Consider the following 18,177-nt stretch of genomic DNA (forward strand, 5'->3'; position numbering starts at 1 on the left):
TCATATCTCCAATCACCACCTCAGGGAATCTTCTGTGACCTCAAATAGGTTCAGAACCTTGTTATAAACTCTTGTGGCTCCAGAAATTCCCAGTATTTTCACCTAGCTGCCATCATTTTGTTTGGTTTTCTCTAGTGTAAGCTCTGTGAAGGCAGCAGACTCTTGCCTTTTTCTCAGTAGTACATTCCCAACATTGAGCACATTGCCCAGTAGATAGTATGTTTTGATAAAATATTTATGGGAGAAATGGGTGAGGTATGGGGGAGGGAACTTGTAGAGGACTGTGCTAAACAAGCGTTCCCTTTATTAGAAAAGAAAATACATTCTTTTTTTTTTTTTTTCCAACGTTTATTTATTTTTTTGGGACAGAGAGAGACAGAGCATGAACGGGGGAGGGGCAGAGAGAGAGGGAGACACAGAATCGGAAACAGGCTCCAGGCTCTGAGCCATCAGCCCAGAGCCTGACGCGGGGCTCGAACTCACGGACCGCGAGATCGTGACCTGGCTGAAGTCAGATGCTTAACCGACTGCGCCACCCAGGCGCCCCGAAAATACATTCTTCTGACAGGTAGAAGAGAAGACTGTAAAGGAAGCTTGTGGGATACCCAGATGGATGTGGCGTTGATACTGGAAAACTAGCAATTGATATATAGTGGGACGAAATTCATCACTGTTAAGCTACATGAATTGATAACGCCTGAAAAATAGGTTTTAAAAACAGTCACCGTTTCTCTGTGCACAGCCTCCATTATGGGAATTAGAAGTAGTTTCCATTAAGGAGAAAAGGGCGTCTCTTATAAGTGGGGCTCTTGTACTTTCTCCATGTTTTTCCTGGCTGGACACCTGCTGGCAGCTTTCCCAGGAACCATCTCATAGGTAGCCACAATGATTTGGCACGCACATAATGTTTTTCTTGTCATTATACGATCCTTCTGAATCAGAGAAGCGATGCATGGATCAGATCAAAAGCAATGGCTGAACAATAAGTGCTCCTGTGGAAAAGTGTATTTGAAGTTTTATTTGGACAGCTGAGCAGACTTACCTTTTGCAGATAGAGCTTACTATTGTAGTCATCACATTTCAATTGTTATTCTCCATGACATGAAGGTATTCAGTGACTTCTTTGGTATATAAACTGAGCAGCTGAATGGAAAGGGTGGCCGTTGGTGGTGCTCAGCGGGCCCCCATACGTGGTATAACTTGTTAAAATGTGTAGAAGACGTGACTACACGGTATGCTCTGGTTTGATATGAGGTACCTGACTCCCACACTGAATTGGTAGGGTGTGTTCAGTGGTATTTTCACATAAAGGTCACTGATTGGTAATTCCCATAGTGTTGACCAGCACCCATCAGAATACATATGCCTATCAGGGGTGAACCCTTGATAGGAGTGGGGAAGTGAGAAGAGTAAGTAAAGGAATGTTGCTTTTGGATTCCATTGGTCTCTTCTCTCAATATGTGGCCTTAGGCCAGTCACGTAACTTCACAGTCTAGAACACTTAATCTGTAAAAGAGAAAGATAATAAAGGCCCAGGGAGGGTGATTGTGGGGACAAAAGAAGATAATATGTAAAGAGCTCTAGGGAGACAGAATATCTGCTCATCAGTGGGTTTGCTGATATACCAAGTTCCCATCACTGCTTTAGCACCAATAATGACACACTATTCAATGTACCCCAGGCATAATTTTATGGAGGATCCTGGGGCTCTGACCAGAAAGGTGGCGTGTGTGCACCCAAGGCTTGGAGGCCAGTTCCTAGAACCAGCCTCTTCATGTGGCCACCCTCTACCTGCCTTTAACTTGACAATTGTTACTGTGAAAGGTTAGAAGATTAAGATAGTTTATATCTAATGGGACTAAATCCATCATTGTTCCATAACTTATAACATCTGAAAAATCTTTAAAAACTATCTGTGATTACAGTAAATTGTCATTCAGACTTTTTAATTTTTTTTTTTTTTTTTTTGAGGTAGTGCGTGCGCACAAGTGCCTGTGTGAGCAGGGGTGGGGCAGAGAGAAAGGGAGACACAGAATTTGAAGTGGACTCTGGGCTCGGAGAGCTGTCAGCACAGGGCTCAAACTCGTGAACTGTGAGGTCATGACCTGAGCCAAAGTCAGACACTTAACTGACTGAGCCACCCATGTGCCCCTAAAGTTTATTTTGAGAGAATGCATGCGCACGCCAACAGGGCAGGGGGTGGAGAGTGAGAATCCCACGCAGGCTCTACTGTCAGCCTGGAGCCCAACACAGGGCTCAAACTCATGAACTGTGAGATCATGACCTGAGCCAGAATCAAGAGTCAGATGCTCAGCTGACTGAGCCACCCAGGTGCCCCTAGACATTGTTTTTAAACAGTGTTTTTAAAGGTTTTTTTTTTTTAATGTTTGTTTATTTTTGAGAGAGACAGACAGAATGCAAGTGAGTTGGGGCAAAGAGAGAGAGAGAGGGAGGCACAGAATCCGAAGCAAGCTCCAGGCTCCAAGCTGTCAGCACAGAGCCCGACACGGGGCTCGAACTCACAAGCTGTGCGATCATGACCTGAGCTGAAGTCGGATGCTTAACAGGTGCCCCTAAACAGTGTTTTAAACATTTTAAACAGAGATGTTTTTCTGTCCCATTCATGTGGACAAGCTCCATATTTTAAGTTAAGCATATAATTGAAAATTACTAAACCTTAGTGGTTATTTAAGTTATGCAAGTGCATGGATGGGGAAATAATCATCCAAACCATTGTCATTTATTCATTTCATGGATATTTTCTAAGTGCATGCTCTGTACTTGGCCTGGTGGTAGGTGCTACAGATAGAGTACTGAACGACACCATCTTTGGCTTTGGAACTTACTATTTACTGAGTTAAAGAATAAGATGACAATATAACCTTCCCTGAATTATCACAGTGACAAAGTGCTAAGTACTGTAAAGGAAAAAGGTGCTAGGATTACATGCAAACACCGCCAGATCGGGCTGATTCAAGGCGATTGGGGAAGGAATCAGTAAGGAAGGGTTAATTGTGCTAATATCCTGCTGTCTTGATGATTACAGCTTTGTAGTAGAGGCTAAAGTCTGGGATTGTGGTGCCTCACGCTTTGGTCGTCGTCTTGAATATTACTTTGGCTATTCGGGGTCTTTCATGGACAGGAAACCCATCAAGACCCTAGAGGAGAAAGCAGGAAAAAACCTCTCTGACCTCAGCCACAGCAACTTCTTACTTGACACATCTCCAAAAGCAAGGGAATTAAAAGCAAAAGTGAACTATTGGGACCTCACGAAGTTAAAAAGCTTCTGCACTGCAAAGGAAACAATCAATAAAACTAAAAGGCAACCAATGGAATGGGAAAAGATATTTGCAAATGACATATCAAAGGGCTAGTATCCAAAATCTATGAAGAGCTCACCAAACTCCACACCCAAAAAGCAAATAATCAAGTGACGAAATGGGCAGCAAACATGAATAGACACTTCTCTAAAGAAGGCATCCAGGTGGCCAACAGGCACATGAAAAGATGCTCAACGTCGCTCCTCATCAGGGAAATACAAATCAAAACCACACTCAGATACCACCTCATGCCAGTCAGAGTGGCTAAAATGAACAAATCAGGAGACTATAGATGCTGGCGAGGATGTGGAGAAACGGGAACCCTCTTGCACTGTTGGTGGGAATGCAGACTGGTGCAGCCACTCTGGAAAACAGTGTGGAGGTTCCTCAAAAAATTAAAAATAGACCTACCCTATGACCCAGCAATAGCACTGCTAGGAATTTACCCAAGGGATCGAGGAGTGCTGATGCATAGGGGCACTTGTACCCCAATGTTTATAGCAGCACTTTCAACAATAGCCAAATTATGGAAAGAGCCTAAATGTCCATCAACTGATGAATGGATAAAGAAATTGTGGTTTATACACACAATGGAATACTACGTGGCAATGAGAAAGAATGAAATCTTGCCATTTGCAGCAACATGGATGGAACTGGAGAGTGTGATGCTAAGTGAAATAAGTCATACAGAGAAGGACAGATACCATATGTTTTCACTCTTATGTGGATCCTGAGAAACTGAACAGAAGACCATGGGGGAGGGGAAGGGAGAAAAAAGAGGGAGGGAGCCAAACCATAAGAGACTCTTAAAATCTGAGAATATACTGAGGGTTGATGGGGAATGGGAGGGAGGGAAGAGTGGGTGATGGGCATTGAGGAGGGCATCTGTTGGGATGAGCACTGGGTGTTGTATGGAAACCAATTTGACAATAAATTTCATATTAAAAAAAGGGTTAACGGAGGGGGGATCTGAAGCATTACCAAGAGATAATTAGATGATGGTCAGATGGACAGTGTGAAGTTTTGGAGAGACCAGTGGGACTGGAGCATGGAGACTGAGCGAGCGAGTAAGAGAGAGACAGAGAATATGCCTTGTAATGAAGCCAGAGTGGTAGTTTGGAGCCAGCGAAGAATTTGTAAGCTGGAGGAGGATTGAAATAACAGAGTAAAAAAAATACTAGTTTGATGCCAGTGAAGGGAATAAGTTGGGAAAATGAGAATCATTTGGGTGGCTTTCAGGAAAACGGAGGTAGGAAAGCCAGTTCCAGGCACTCTGGGGTGCCTGGGTGGCTCAGGGAAGCGTCTGACTCTTGATTTCCGGTCAGGTCGTGATCTCACAGTTGTGAGATCGAGCCTTGTGTTGGACTCTGGACTGAATGTGGGGTCTGCTTGGGATTCTCCTCCTTCTGCTCCTCCCCCACTTGGGTTCACTTGTGTGCTTTCAAAACAAAAAGAACTTGCTTTTAGCTAGTTAAGACAGAGTGCGGTGCATAAACAACTTTTGTGGGCACAGGAAGAGGAAAAGAAGGATTTGAGAGGAATTTAGGGGGTGGGATCAGCAGGGTTTAGTGACAAGTTGTAGGGAAATAAACATGGAAGAGATGGAGGTTTTGAGAATGGTTTCCAGGTCTCAAGGCAGGAAGTAGGTATCTGATGTTCACTGAAGCAGATAGAGCAAACAATAGGGAAAGTTATGCATTCTGTTTGAGACTTGTCCCACTGGCACCCTAGACTTCATGTGTAAGGAGAGCTTTTGGTTGGTATTAGCTATGTCTGAAGCTTGAGTGATATTTGAAGAGTTTGGTGGATCCCGTTTTGTGATGGTGTCAGAATTGGGAGCATGGGCAAAGTGGACTACCCCAGACCTAACTGATACTGGTCAGCATGGGATCCCAGAGGAGGACACAGAAGGGAAAAGCAGCCATGGTATCATGGTAGGTCTTCCTTTCCATATGCCTGGGATCAGGGGAGGGCTGTCCCTTCCCCCTGCTTTCAGATCACAGCTTTTCCTTCCTCCTGCAAAATCTCTCTTGCCTTCTGGAATGCATTCCTTTCCACTGTACCACACATCTTTCAGCTTTTTAGTGTTTATCCATTTCATGGCTCCTCTCACACAGACATCCATATCTCAGGAAATCTGTGAGCTGGATACCTATGTAATCCTCTTCTTTAGCTTTAGAGTGTTCAATGTCCGTAGATAGTACTTTTTTCAACAAATCTTTATTGAGCTCCTATTAAAGGACAGGCTCTGTATCAGGCCCTGGATTCACCAGCAAACAAAACCAAGTGTCTATCTGCTCCAGTGGTGTTTGCTTTCTTTTTGGGGAGACAAATACATACAAGGTGCTCTGTACTAAGAAGAAAACTAGAGCAAGATATGAGGGTGAGAATGGCAAATTAAAAGGGGGCCGAGGGGGCACTTCTTCTCAGAAAGTGATATAACCAAGACCCAAATGAAGTTAGTATAGTAACCCATGGGGGTATATTTGCTGTCTAACAAATCATCTTAAAATTTAGCAGCTTAAAGTGATAAATGTGTACATATCATTTCACAATACCCCAGTGTAAGGAATCAGGGTGTAGCTTAGCTGATGTTTCTGTCTGGGGTCTCTCGTGAAGTTGCAATCCAGCTGTCGGCTGAGACAGCCATTATCTCATGGCTCAATTGGGACTAAAGAATTTGCTGTCCAGAACACTTATGTGGTTCTTGGTGACCTAGTTCACTGAAGGCCTCCTTTCTTTGCCTCCTAGCAGCTTGCTTCCCCAGCGCAAATGTTGGGAGAGAGGGACAGTATGCCATGGTCTTCTGTCAACAGATCTCAGAAGTGACAGACCATCATTATTTTTTGTCATCCATACCTTAAACTGCCTCTTTACTGACTTGTCTCCCTCATTGCCTAACTGCAGTTTCCCAGTCCAGCTTCTCCCTCTTTTCTCGTTTCCCTTTTTATTCGTGCTTCCTAAAAGGAGAGTTTATATTTGCTGTGTTAAGTTTTACAACTTGTCCTCCCTTTCTCTCCTACACATTGGCTCCCTCTCTCTTCCACACCATGAACTCTTCTCTGTCAAAGGTGACCTCTGGTGATAAAGACTCTTCTTAATTAAAAAACCTAGTCTAAATTTAGTTGCCTTCTCTTGTGGCATTTAATTCTTTTTCTCTTGAGATGATCTCCCCTCTGGATAGCAAATAGATCATATCTTGCCTTTTCCTTCTCTGATGCTGCCCCCTTTCTTGGATCCAGTTCTTTTCCCAACTGTTTAAATGTAGGTATTTAAGAGTTTTTTTCTTCACTTTTTGTTTTTAGTTTACTTTGTCTTCAAAGCTGACTTCTGCCAAAACTAAAATAATCCATGACCCCTCCTGACACCACCGCCATATACAAACACTACACACACACACACACACACACACACACACACACACACGTTGTTCCATCTGTATTCTTTCACTCTTTATTTTTGGTTAATGGAATCCAGGCACCCTCTAGAACTTTTCCTGCCTTTCCAAATTCTATAATTCGTAACACATGTTAATTCTGTCTTTTAACTCCCTCTTGCCTCTCCCTAGTTCTCTAGTTAATGACCTTTGCCCCAGATCAAGCCCTTCCTGTTTTCACCTGGTCTACTGTACTTGTATGGTAACTGATTTACCTGATCTCTGTTTTGTTCTATAGTCATGTCTTTGATGCTGCTACCAGTGGTTAGCATAACTCCTGCTTGTCAACATTTCAATACCTGGGTCACCCTGCCGTCATTGGCTCTCTGTCCTCAGAGCCCAGATCCCTTGCTTGGCGCACAGTGCATTTTGCCATCTGGGCTCTGTTGGTCTGCTTGGCACAACTTTGGCTCCCCTTACCCTTACATTTAATGCTTCTGCAGTATGAAAATTCTGACGTTACCCTCAGAAGACCATGCTGTCTTATGCCTTTATGCTTTTATTTCTTTTGTTTTCCTGAAATGTATTTTATTCTCCCTTTTCTCCTTTAACCCACAGGTCCTTCAAATTACAGGTTCCTGTCTTTGTTTTGTGCCTTCTTTGTCCTCAACCTTGTCCCCAGACAATGGAGTTCCTTTCCTTTTCTCCCCCCTACCTCCTGCCCCCTTGCATAGGCTGCAGTTCTTGCTTTTTTTTGATTATTTATCCTGTCTCTCTCTGGTTGTGTGAGCTTTGAGGGCAGGGTCTCTGGCCCATTCACTCTTGTGTCCCCTCAGTACTTAGCAAAATGCCTCACAGGTGGTTATCTAGTAAATATGTATAAATAACACGTATTTTGACTGAGTTAGTATGGATTCACCTATGGTTTTATAGGGTAGTTAAGACTCCAGAGACTCCTTATTATCCTTGCTTCAAAAACATTGTCGTGTTCCTTGGTAGAATTTAGCACTGTGTTAGGCAGGAGAAGTTGAGAAAACATAAAATGCCTGCCAACTTAAAGTATCAAATACCAAGTAATTAAAAGCTCTTCTGAAGCCAGTCCTAAGGTATTTATTTTGCACATTAAAAATATCTTGCTGTTTCCAGCTATACACACAGCTACCAAATTTTTAAAAGTTGTTTGTCTCAACTCCAAATAATCTCCCATAGAAATAATGTTACTTACAGCATTTCAGTATTTCTAGATCAGGGTGCAGTCTGGAGACAGAAAGCGCACAATTGAGCAGGGACAATTAAATCAATGAGAGATTGGTTACCATGGGTAAGGAAAGATGAAAAATATGGGGGCACAGCACCTGGGGAAGGAACAAATCTGGGAAGGGTTCCACTCCCTGCCTCTCAAAGGCTGGGATCCGGTCCTCGTTGGAGATGATGGGGCATGTCCTGCATGGCAGAGACATTTCACTGAAGCACCACACTAGTGGGACTCAGGGGTGGGAGGGGGTCTGCCTTCTGAGGTGCTGCACTGCAGAACTCACTGGAAATCTGCCAGTAGGGGTGGTGCACTGGGAAGTCACACTCAGGCCTGGGGAGAAGCTGTCCAGGGGTTGGTACCACATGCCTCCAGGTATGAGAAGAGAACCAGAAGGAACAGCCCTCTTCCTCCAGTGTCCCTCCAACACCCTGTAAAGTGGTGCTAGCTGACACAGGCAGGGTACTGGAAGGGTAGCACAGAAAAGCAATAAATTGACTACTTTGACCACTGAGCTTATCTATGTCCCCATTTAACAATATACCTGTATCACAGGAGTTAGAAAAAATACATAAATGTAATTTATCTTGAATTCTAGTGCCTAGCGAGAGTTGTGCAGTTAGATGAAGATTAGAAAGGAGATGAAGGCACTCCCATGTGTATCGAAGTTGTTAATGGTATTCTTGGACAAGGTACATCATTAAATGTCTTCATTTTCATTGATCTGCGTAAAATAAAGGCATTATTGTTACATCTGTCACTTAAGAATTAGTTGCAGCTTAGAAACCTAGAAAATAAGAGTATTTTACGTAATAACTGAGCCACAGCTGGTAAAGAGGAAGCGTTGTGTGTAGGTCTTAAATGTTTGCTTAATACAGAGTTTACAACCCCTATTTCAGTACATTAGTCGACCAAAATGTTTGAAGAATCAGGAATCTTCTGGCCAGTGAGCAAAGATAGGAATACATATTTTGTGTGAATGACTTTAAAAGAAAAATAAAATGTTGGAGAAAGGTTTGGAGTTAAGTGACAGTCAGTGGAACTAGTGAGGTCAGTTTATATGGAATATGTGTCCTGCTTACTGACATGCAGACAGACAAGAGCCTACCTAGTCTAAGTAGTGGGCTCATAATTTGGGGTGCCAGTTCTTTGGGTAAAAGTTAACAGGGATTTTTGTTTCATAAGCTTCACAGATGAAACTCCTGGGACTGCACTGAATAATCCTACATGCTCTTTGGGAAGAATTTGTCATTATAGGAAAAGAAGGAATAAAATCAGTCTTACCTGATTCATAGTGGATTCTTAGGACTATTGATGAGAAAATTGGTATTTGAATCTTGACTGATATTTGCTCATTTTGGGGTCTGTAACTTAGAAGAAAGGAGATGCTTAAGGCCAAGTGTGAGTTGTTGCACAGTAAGACCTTATTATCCATTTCTTCCTGTTTCATGAACATTCCTCTCCTTTTCTCTCTCTCTACCTCTCTCTCCCACTCTCCCCCTCCCCCTCCCCCTCATTGTCTTTGTATTTTATTTCTTAACCTGGTATTAGCAGACTGCTAGATGCTTCTTAGAGAATTTGCTTTTCTGTCATGCATTTTTACCAGCTATGAGACATGTGGGAGAAGTTGGTGGACTAGTCAAGTCAGGGTTGTGGAAGGTTATACCCTAACCCCCAGCTGTGGGGCAGTTTTGTTTAACAGTTATACACGCTAAGTATTGATTTGGATACTAGACTTACCACACTATTGGAATTAAGATCCTGACTCAAATAATTGGAACTCCTCTCCCCGCTTAAAAACCTAGCCTAGGGGCGCCTGGGTGGCTCAGTCGGTTAAGCGTCCGACTTCAGCTCAGGTCACGATCTCGCGGTCCATGGGTTCGAGCCCCGCATCAGGCCCTGGGCTGATGGCTCGGAGCCTGGAGCCTGCTTCTGATTCTGTGTCTCCCTCTCTCTCTGCTCCTCCCCCATTCATGCTCTGTCTCTCTCTGTCTCAAAAATAAATAAAGATTAAAAAAATTTAAAAAAAAAACAAACAAAAAAAACAAACCCTAGCCTAAACCCTTAAGTACAGATAAAAACGCTGAGTTGATGTCTCCAGTTACCTACTTAACTCTGAAAAAATTCAGTTGCAGAGATGCCTAGGACCTTCTGGTAGAGGTGCATGTAGTTTGAGTTGGCTCATGTTATAGATTTCTCACCATTCATTACTGCCTCTTGTAAACGTTTCGTCATTTTAGAAGATTTGGGTCCTCCATTATGTTATTAGTTACCATGTGCTAGAAAACATTTTTAATCATTGTAGAATATTTGTCCTCATTCTGAATAGATGGCTAAAAGCAAGTGTTCTTGCCCAGTTGTAAATGGTTTTTTGGTTTGTTTTTTTGTGTCTTCTAGGTTTTTCTGAAGAGTGACCGAGTGGCAAGAATGGTTCAGAGTGGAGGATGTTCTGCTAATGACTTCAGAGAGGTGTTTAAGAAAAACATAGAAAAACGTGTGCGGAGTCTGCCAGAAATTGATGGCTTGAGCAAAGAGACAGTGCTCAGTTCATGGATAGCCAAATATGATGCCATTTACAGAGGTGAAGAGGACTTGTGCAAACAGTCCAACAGAATGGCCCTAAGTGCTGTGTCTGAACTGATTCTGAGCAAGGAACAACTCTATGAGATGTTCCAGCAGATTCTGGGTATTAAAAAACTAGAACACCAACTCCTTTATAATGCATGTCAGGTAAGTGGTCCATATTTCCTATTGCCCCTGTCTCAGAAGGCATATCAAATGTTTAAAAACCTGTGAAAATGTATGTTTTATAATCAGTTGGCTGAAGAGTTGAGTGGAAATGAATTTTAGTAAATTGAGTAGTGGTATTTGAAAGAAACTTTGAAAGATGCATTTGATGGAGAACCTTTTATCCCGTGAGTAGTTGTTCCCATGCATCCTATTTGAGGACATCAGATTTTCACCTATTGGGTATATATAGGGCATGCCCCAAGTGCAAAAGTGCAAATAATCTGTTATCTGAAGAAGTTGGGCGATTTAAAATAAACAGGTATTCCTGAGTGCAAAATAATTTTTTCATAAAGATATGCTGGTCTTTTGAGTTTTATGGAAGTAATTGAAATTTCAAACTTTTTTCTTTAACTCATCCAGATAGAAATGAAGATATTGCTGAACTATGTAATTAAGAGATGACCAAATTAAAAGTATTTTTTCTCTTCAGATGTTATTTGTAACCATACATAGGAAAAATGGAATAAAATATATACCGCACCTTTCATCTTTGGACCCTGTGATTTGTCTAATAATGTAGTCATTTCATATGTGCATTTTGTTTGCTTGTTTTAGTGGTATAAATTATTTAACTATGCTTTAAAATACAATTCACATTGACAAAATTCAGCATTTTGAAATTCATGCATTCATGAAGAGTTGTACTGCTATAATCATACATTCACGTTTTTCATCTTTTCACAAATCTCAGTTTCTGTGTTCTGTGTGTATCATTTGCATTACGAACTTGTGGATCAATTCAAGTGAATAAATTGACAGTTAATAGTAAAGCAATGTAGCATCTTAACTATGAACAATTTATGCATTCATAATTGTTTTTCACTGTTATCAAACCAGATGGTTATTTGATAATAGTGGAGGATGACAGTAAAACCAAAATCTGTTTTAAAAGATCTTTGTATTTTTAATGAAACAGTAGCCCACTTGTACAGTTAAATTGATGAGCGTGACTTAATGAAATCCATAATCACATACTTGGTAGATATTTATTGAGTTAGGTGTGGGAGAAACCAAGCTGAGCAAAGGAAAGTATTCTCCATATCTCCATATGTTGAAGTCTAATCGAGCAGATAGACCTCTAAAATGAATTATTACAAATGCATTGGAATTTATACTGGTGTTAGAGGGTCATAAAATTTCTGTGAACCTATCAGTTTATTTTTTTAAATGATAACAGTGTTGTATCTTTTTATGTAAGTAATTCCTTTATAATTATATAAAAATCCCTCTATTTCTGATAATTTTCTTATTTCGAAGTCTGCTTTGTCTTAAACTAATATGACTACTCCAGCTTTCTTTTGATTAGAGTTAGCCTGGTGTCTTTCTCTGTTTACTGCTAACCAATCTGATTCTTTATGCTTAAAGTGGGGTTTTTTTGTAGACAGCATAAAATTGCCTCTTGGCTTTTTCTCTTTTAATCCAGTCAGACATTGTCTTTCAATGGATGTGTTTAGACTGTTCATGTTTCAAGTGATACTGTTTTTCCATTCTGTTCCTTTGATCTATAGGTCTGTTTTTGTGCCAGTACCATACTGTCTTGATGACTACAATTTTGTAATATAGCATGAAATCCACTTTTTTTCTTTTTCAGGATTGCTTTGGTCATTCGGGGTCTTCTGTGGTCTCGTACAAATTTTAGGCTTGTTCGAGCTCTGTGAAAAATGCTGTTGGTATTTGGATAGGAATTGCATTAAATGTGTAGGTTGCTTTGGGTAGTATAGATAGTTCATGAGCATGGAATGCCCTTCCATTTCTTTGTATCCTCTTCAGTTTCTTTCACAGGTGTTTTAGTTTTCAGGGTACAGGTCTTTGACCTCTTTGGTTAGTTTATTCCTAGGTATCCTGTTGTTAGTACAATTGCAAGGGGACAACGACATTCAGAAGAGTGAAACTGGACCACCTTCTTACATTATGCACAAAAATAAATTCAAAATGGATGAAAGACCTAAATATGAGACAGGAAACCATAAAATCCTAAAGGAGAACATAGGCAGCATCCTCTTTGATCTCAGCTGCAGCAACTTCTTACTAGACCTGTCACCGAAGGCGAGGGAAACAAAGGCAAACATGAATTATTGGGACTTCATCAAGATAAAAAGCTTCTGTACAGCGAAGGAAACAATACACCACTAAAAGGCAGTCTACAGAATGGGTGAAGATACTTGCAAACGACACATCTGATAGAGGGTTAGTGTCCAAAATCTATAAAGAACTTATTAAACTGAGGACCCAAAAAACAACCCAGTTAAGAAATGGACAGACGACATGAACAGACACTTTTACAAAGAAGACATCCAGATTGCCTAAAGACAGATGAAAAGATGCTCATCATCACTCATCAGGGAAATAGAAATCAAACCCATGATGGAGTTTGATTTCACACCCCTGTCAGAATGGCTATAAAATTAACAGCACAGGAAACATCAGGTGTTGGCAATGAGGTTTCTTAAAAAGTTAAAAACAGATCTACCCTCGATCCAGCACTGATAGGTATTTACCCAAAGGACACAAAAATACAGATTCGAAGGGGTACATGCACCCCAATGTTTATAGTAGCATTATCCGCAATAGCTGAGCTAAACTATGGAGAGAGCCCAAATGTCCATTGATGAATGGATAAAGAAGATGTAGACGTACGCACGCATGAACACATGCAATGAAGTATTATTCAGCCATCAAAAAGAATGAAATCTTGGGGCACCTGGCTGGCTCAGTTATTTGAGTGTCCAACTTCAGCTTAGGTCATGAACTCAGTTCGTGAGTTCTAGCCCTGCCTTTGGCTCTGCACTGACAGCTCAGAGCCTGGAGCCTGCTTCAGATTCGGTGTCTCCCTCTCTCTGCCCCTCCCCATCTTGTGTGCGCTCACTTATGTGCTCTCTCTTTCTCTCTTCCCCTCTCCTCCCCTCTCCCTCCCTCTCCTTACATGCCTCCCTCTCCCTCTCAAAAATTAACAAAATCTTGGCAATTTTCAGTGACGTGGATGGAGTTAGAATGTATTATGCTAAGTGAAATAGGTCAGAGAAAGACAAATACCATATGATTTCACTTAGGTTGACTTAAAACAGATGAATGTATGGGAGGGGGAAAGAGAAGAGAGGGAAACCACAAGAGACCCTTTAAGGATAGAGAACAAACTGAGGGTTGATGGAGGGAGGTGGGTGGGGGATGGGCTAGATGGGTGATGGATACTAAGTAGGGCACTTGTGATGATCACTGGGTGTTACATGTAAGTGAAGAATCACTGGATTCTACTCCTGAAATCAATATTGAACTGTATGTTAGCTAACTAAAATTTCAATAATAAGGAACTATTATAGGGGCGCCTGGGTGGCTCAGTTGGTTGGGCGTCCGACTTCGGCTCAGGTCATGATCTCGCGGTCCATGAGTTCGAGCCCTGCGTCGGGCTCTGTGCTGACAGCTCAGAGCCTAGAGCCTGTTTCAGATTCTGTGTCTCCCTCTCTCTGACCTTCCCCCATTTATGCTCTCTGTCTCAAAAATGAATAAACGTTAAAAAAAAATAAGGAACTATTATAGATGCAAAAAATATCTGGTTTGTTGAAATTCTACAGTCTCAATTTGTAAGTGTCACTTCCTTGAATTTGTACTTTGTCCCCTTCCCCACCCATTTTGCCTTCTCTCATTTCAATTGAATGCTTCATGGGATTCCGTTTTATGGGGTTTTCTTTTGTTGTACTGTTTTTTTAAAACTTGTTTAGGGCTTGGTTAGTGGTTGCTCTAGAGTTTACAACCTACATTTCAAAACACTCGGAGGTCTACATTCAAGTAACATTATAAGGGCCTCAAGTGTAGTACAGTTGTCCCATGATAAAGAATTCCCAATTCCTGTTTACTATCCCTTAGGATGTCTGTCATTTATTTCGCTGACCTTTCTGTCCTTCATTTCCTTGATGTTATTATCACCCAGCACATTGTTACTATTATTGCTTTAAATAGCTAACGTTTGGGTATTGAGAATAATAAGAAAAAGTTTAAAAAAATCATCCATTTTTACCTTCATTCATTCCTTCTCCTGACCCTCTTTCTTCATGCAGACGCAAGTTTCTGACTGGTGTCTTTTTCCTTATCTTTCTTCTCACATTTCTTGTAAGGGAGGACTATTGGTGATGAGTTCCTTCGGTTTTTGTGTGTGAGAACGTCTTTTTTTCCCTTCATGTTTAAAGGATAATTTCATTGGATATAGGATTATCAGCTAGTTCTTTTTTCTATTTCAACATTCTAAAGGTTTCACTTCACAAGTTTCTTGCTTGCATGCTTTCTGATAAGTCTGAAGCTCTCCTGACTTGAGTGTTTTTTTCTTAGTTTCCTACAGTTTGAATATGATATGCCTAAGTATAGGCTTTATGATATTTCTCTTGCTTGGCATTCTCTGAGCTTTCTGGATCTGTGGGTTGGTGTTTGTCATTAAATTTGGAAAATTCTCGGCCATGATTACTTCAGATTTTCCTTCTGTCCCATTCTCCCCTTCTTCTGGAACTCTAGTTCTGTTTGTCACTCCTCTTTGATATTGTTCTCCACAGTTTTTGGATATTCGTTTTGTTTGGTTGGGTGTTTAAAATTTTTGAGTTTTTTTTCTCTTTGCATTTGAGATTTGGAAATTTATGTTGACTTTTCTTCAAGTTCAGGGATTCTCTCAAAATCATCAGGTCTACTGATGAGCCCATCAAAGGCACTGTTCATTTCTGCTAATGTTCTTGATTGCTAGCATTTCCTTTCGAGTCTTTCTTGAGGGTTCTCATCTCCTTGTTTACATTACCCATCTATTCCTGAATGTTTCTAACTTTTTCCATTAGAGCCCTTAACATATTAACAATAGTTAAACTTTCTTAAAGTGTAACATCTCTGTCACCCCTAAATCCAGTTGGAATGCTTCCTTTGTCTTTCCAGACTGTGTTTCTTTTTCTTTTTTGGCATGCTTTGTATTTTTTTGTTGAAAGCCAGACCTGTTGTATCAGATAATAAGAACTGAGATATATTTTCCTTTAGTGTGGGGGTTTACAGTAATCTGACTGGAAGTTAGGCTGTGTTTAATGTTCATTGTAACCATAGGTACAAGATTTGACTTTAGACTTCCTTAAGTATTTCTGTTCAGAAAGAGTCTGTCTTGCATCTCTGTTAGCTATGGTACTCTGCTGTGACACTGGAGTGATGTTGGGGAGTAGGGACTGTTCTACAGTCTGACTGAATCTTGGACTTTTGGTGGGCCTAGGTCTCAGGGCTGTAGCCTTCACAAATGCTTCTGTCCCTTGTCTAAGAGTATCACTTCCCTCCCCAACATGTGCCTATTCCTTTTCTTGCCTAAAGCATCCCCAGTCTGTTTCCTTGAAGCCGTGTCTCCTGTTCCCTCAGGTGTTCCCCCCCCCCCCCAACCCTGTAGAAGACATCAGAAGGCTGCAGAGGGTATCCTTTGTCTCCAGTTGTGATAATTTTTTCCTGTTTCCTTTGGGCACAGTCCATCCCTCTTTGTTAGGTAGAAGAATCTGGGAGGTTTAACAGTGGCTTTTCTTCCCCTCTTCCTGCCAGGTCCACATGGGGATCTTTCTTAGATCCCTACCATGAAAACTTGGTGGGGTTACTGGAAGTAAAGGCCAGTAGATTGTGGGAGTCCCCTCTGACTGCAGCCCCGGGATTTTCTCACTCTCTTCACTCAGCTTTTAGTGATTTGTCCAGATTACTAGCCAAGTAAGTAGTCATACGCTTTATGGCCTCCATAGACTTCTGCTTTCTGTGTTGTGCCTCTCTGGTTTTGATTGTGTCTCTAGGTTTTGGGATAGTGGTTTGCCCTGCAACCATAGTTCTCTGAGAAGTCCAAAAAAAAGTCCTTGATTTTCAGTTTATCCAGCTCTTAATTTTAAGAATGGGAGTGATGACTTCCATTCTCTACACATGTCCGAGGTGAAACTACAATTCCTTTTTTTGTCTCTGGGGTTTGAAATACTTTTGGATTATTTTTTGATTGACTTGAAAACAAATTACAAATAATACTCATACATAAAGGAAGAGTTTTACTTTGGAGTAACAATCATTTTATGAAATCAACACAGTTATGAAAATAGAGGGTTAAGAAAACAGGTGAGATTTTTTTTTCTTTCTCTAGGGCATATGGATCTTCTATGTTCTTCCATTGTCTTTCAACAGAGGTTTAAAAAGAAAAGGTGATAGAAAACACAGATGATAGTCCATCCTTTACTAAGGAAAGGAATAGTCTGAGAAGAGGAATAGTGGAGCAGGGCTCAGGGGAGCGGAGAGGACCTGAAGCCAGCTGAGCTCTGGGAACCTGGCTCCAGGTATAGGTCAGGGAGATGTATTCCACTTTTTCTGGCATCTCAGAAAAGGCTTTAAAACTTACTAACTGTAACTCTTCTGTATTTGTTTACCCTTAGCTGGTCCCTTGTTTTTGCTGGTAGTGGTTCCCTAGGAAATCTCAAAGATGTGTGCTTGCTTCAGGGTCAGAAGCTCAGGACAGAGATCTGTTCTGTTAAGATGCGCATGATGGTGACAGCCAGTCTGTCCCTGGGACTTGAGAAAGAACAGGAATGTGAAGGGAACGGTGCCAGAACTGCAGCCTGGTGCCAACGGGAGCCTACCTGAAAGACACTGCATTCAAGTGATAAAGCTAAGGATAATTGAAAGAAAAATTATTACATGTTGACAGAAGATAGAAAAGAATAAGAACAACCCATGTATTTCATAGCTAAGCTATCTGTCAGGGGCTCCTGGATGGTTCAGTTAAACATCCAACTTCAGCTCAGGTCACGATCTCGTGGTTCGTGAGTTTGAGCCCCGCGTCGGGCTCTGTGCTGCCCTCTCAGAGCCTGGAGCCTGCTTCCGATTCTGTGTCTCCCTCTCTCTCTGCCCCTCCCCCACTTGCTCTCCCTCAAAAATGAATAAATGTTAAAAAATGTCACACTTTGGATTCTTTGGTTTGAGAGTCATGTGTATTGCACATTTACAGAACCAAATATTAAAAAGAGCTCATTCTAAAATGAGCAACATAACAGTATGAGAATCTGAATTTGTTAGCCATGATTTATTTGAATCAGAGTATTAGAGGTGCCGTAAAGTAACAGGTCTGAAAGACAATCTGCTGGTGGAAAGTTTAATTTCAGAATAGTTTTAAGGAAATATAGTGAATTTCAGGTAAATATAGTTATACTTTTAGAGAAAACAGTTATTACAAGTATATATTTTATAATCTCAAGTAAGAATTTTGTCACCCATTTTATTAAAAAATCTTTTAATGTTTATTTTTGAGAGACAGTATGAGCAGGGAAGGGGCAGAGGAGGGAGACACACAATCTGAAGCAGGCTCCATCCAGGCTGTGATCTGTCAGCACAGAGCCCAACGTGAGGCTTGAACTCCCCAGTCGCTGTGAGATCGTGTGACCTGAGCTGAAGCCACACACCCCATTTCATGTATT

At 41.2% G+C, this 18,177-nt stretch overlaps 1 protein-coding gene across 15 annotated transcripts in view; it reads left to right on the forward strand.

Moving 5' to 3' along the window:
- Positions 1-18,177, forward strand: part of CADPS2 (calcium dependent secretion activator 2) — a 535,106-nt gene that overhangs the window by 178,901 nt on the left and 338,028 nt on the right. For all 15 annotated transcript variants that reach the window (XM_053218157.1, XM_053218160.1, XM_053218152.1 and 12 more), the window contains exon 3: positions 10,346-10,678. In XM_053218157.1, the coding sequence (XP_053074132.1) occupies positions 10,346-10,678 (333 nt within the window). The remainder of the gene's footprint in view (positions 1-10,345; positions 10,679-18,177) is intronic.

Source organism: Acinonyx jubatus, chromosome A2 (genome assembly GCF_027475565.1).
Source record: "Acinonyx jubatus isolate Ajub_Pintada_27869175 chromosome A2, VMU_Ajub_asm_v1.0, whole genome shotgun sequence".
Taxonomy (NCBI): Eukaryota; Metazoa; Chordata; class Mammalia; order Carnivora; family Felidae; genus Acinonyx; species Acinonyx jubatus.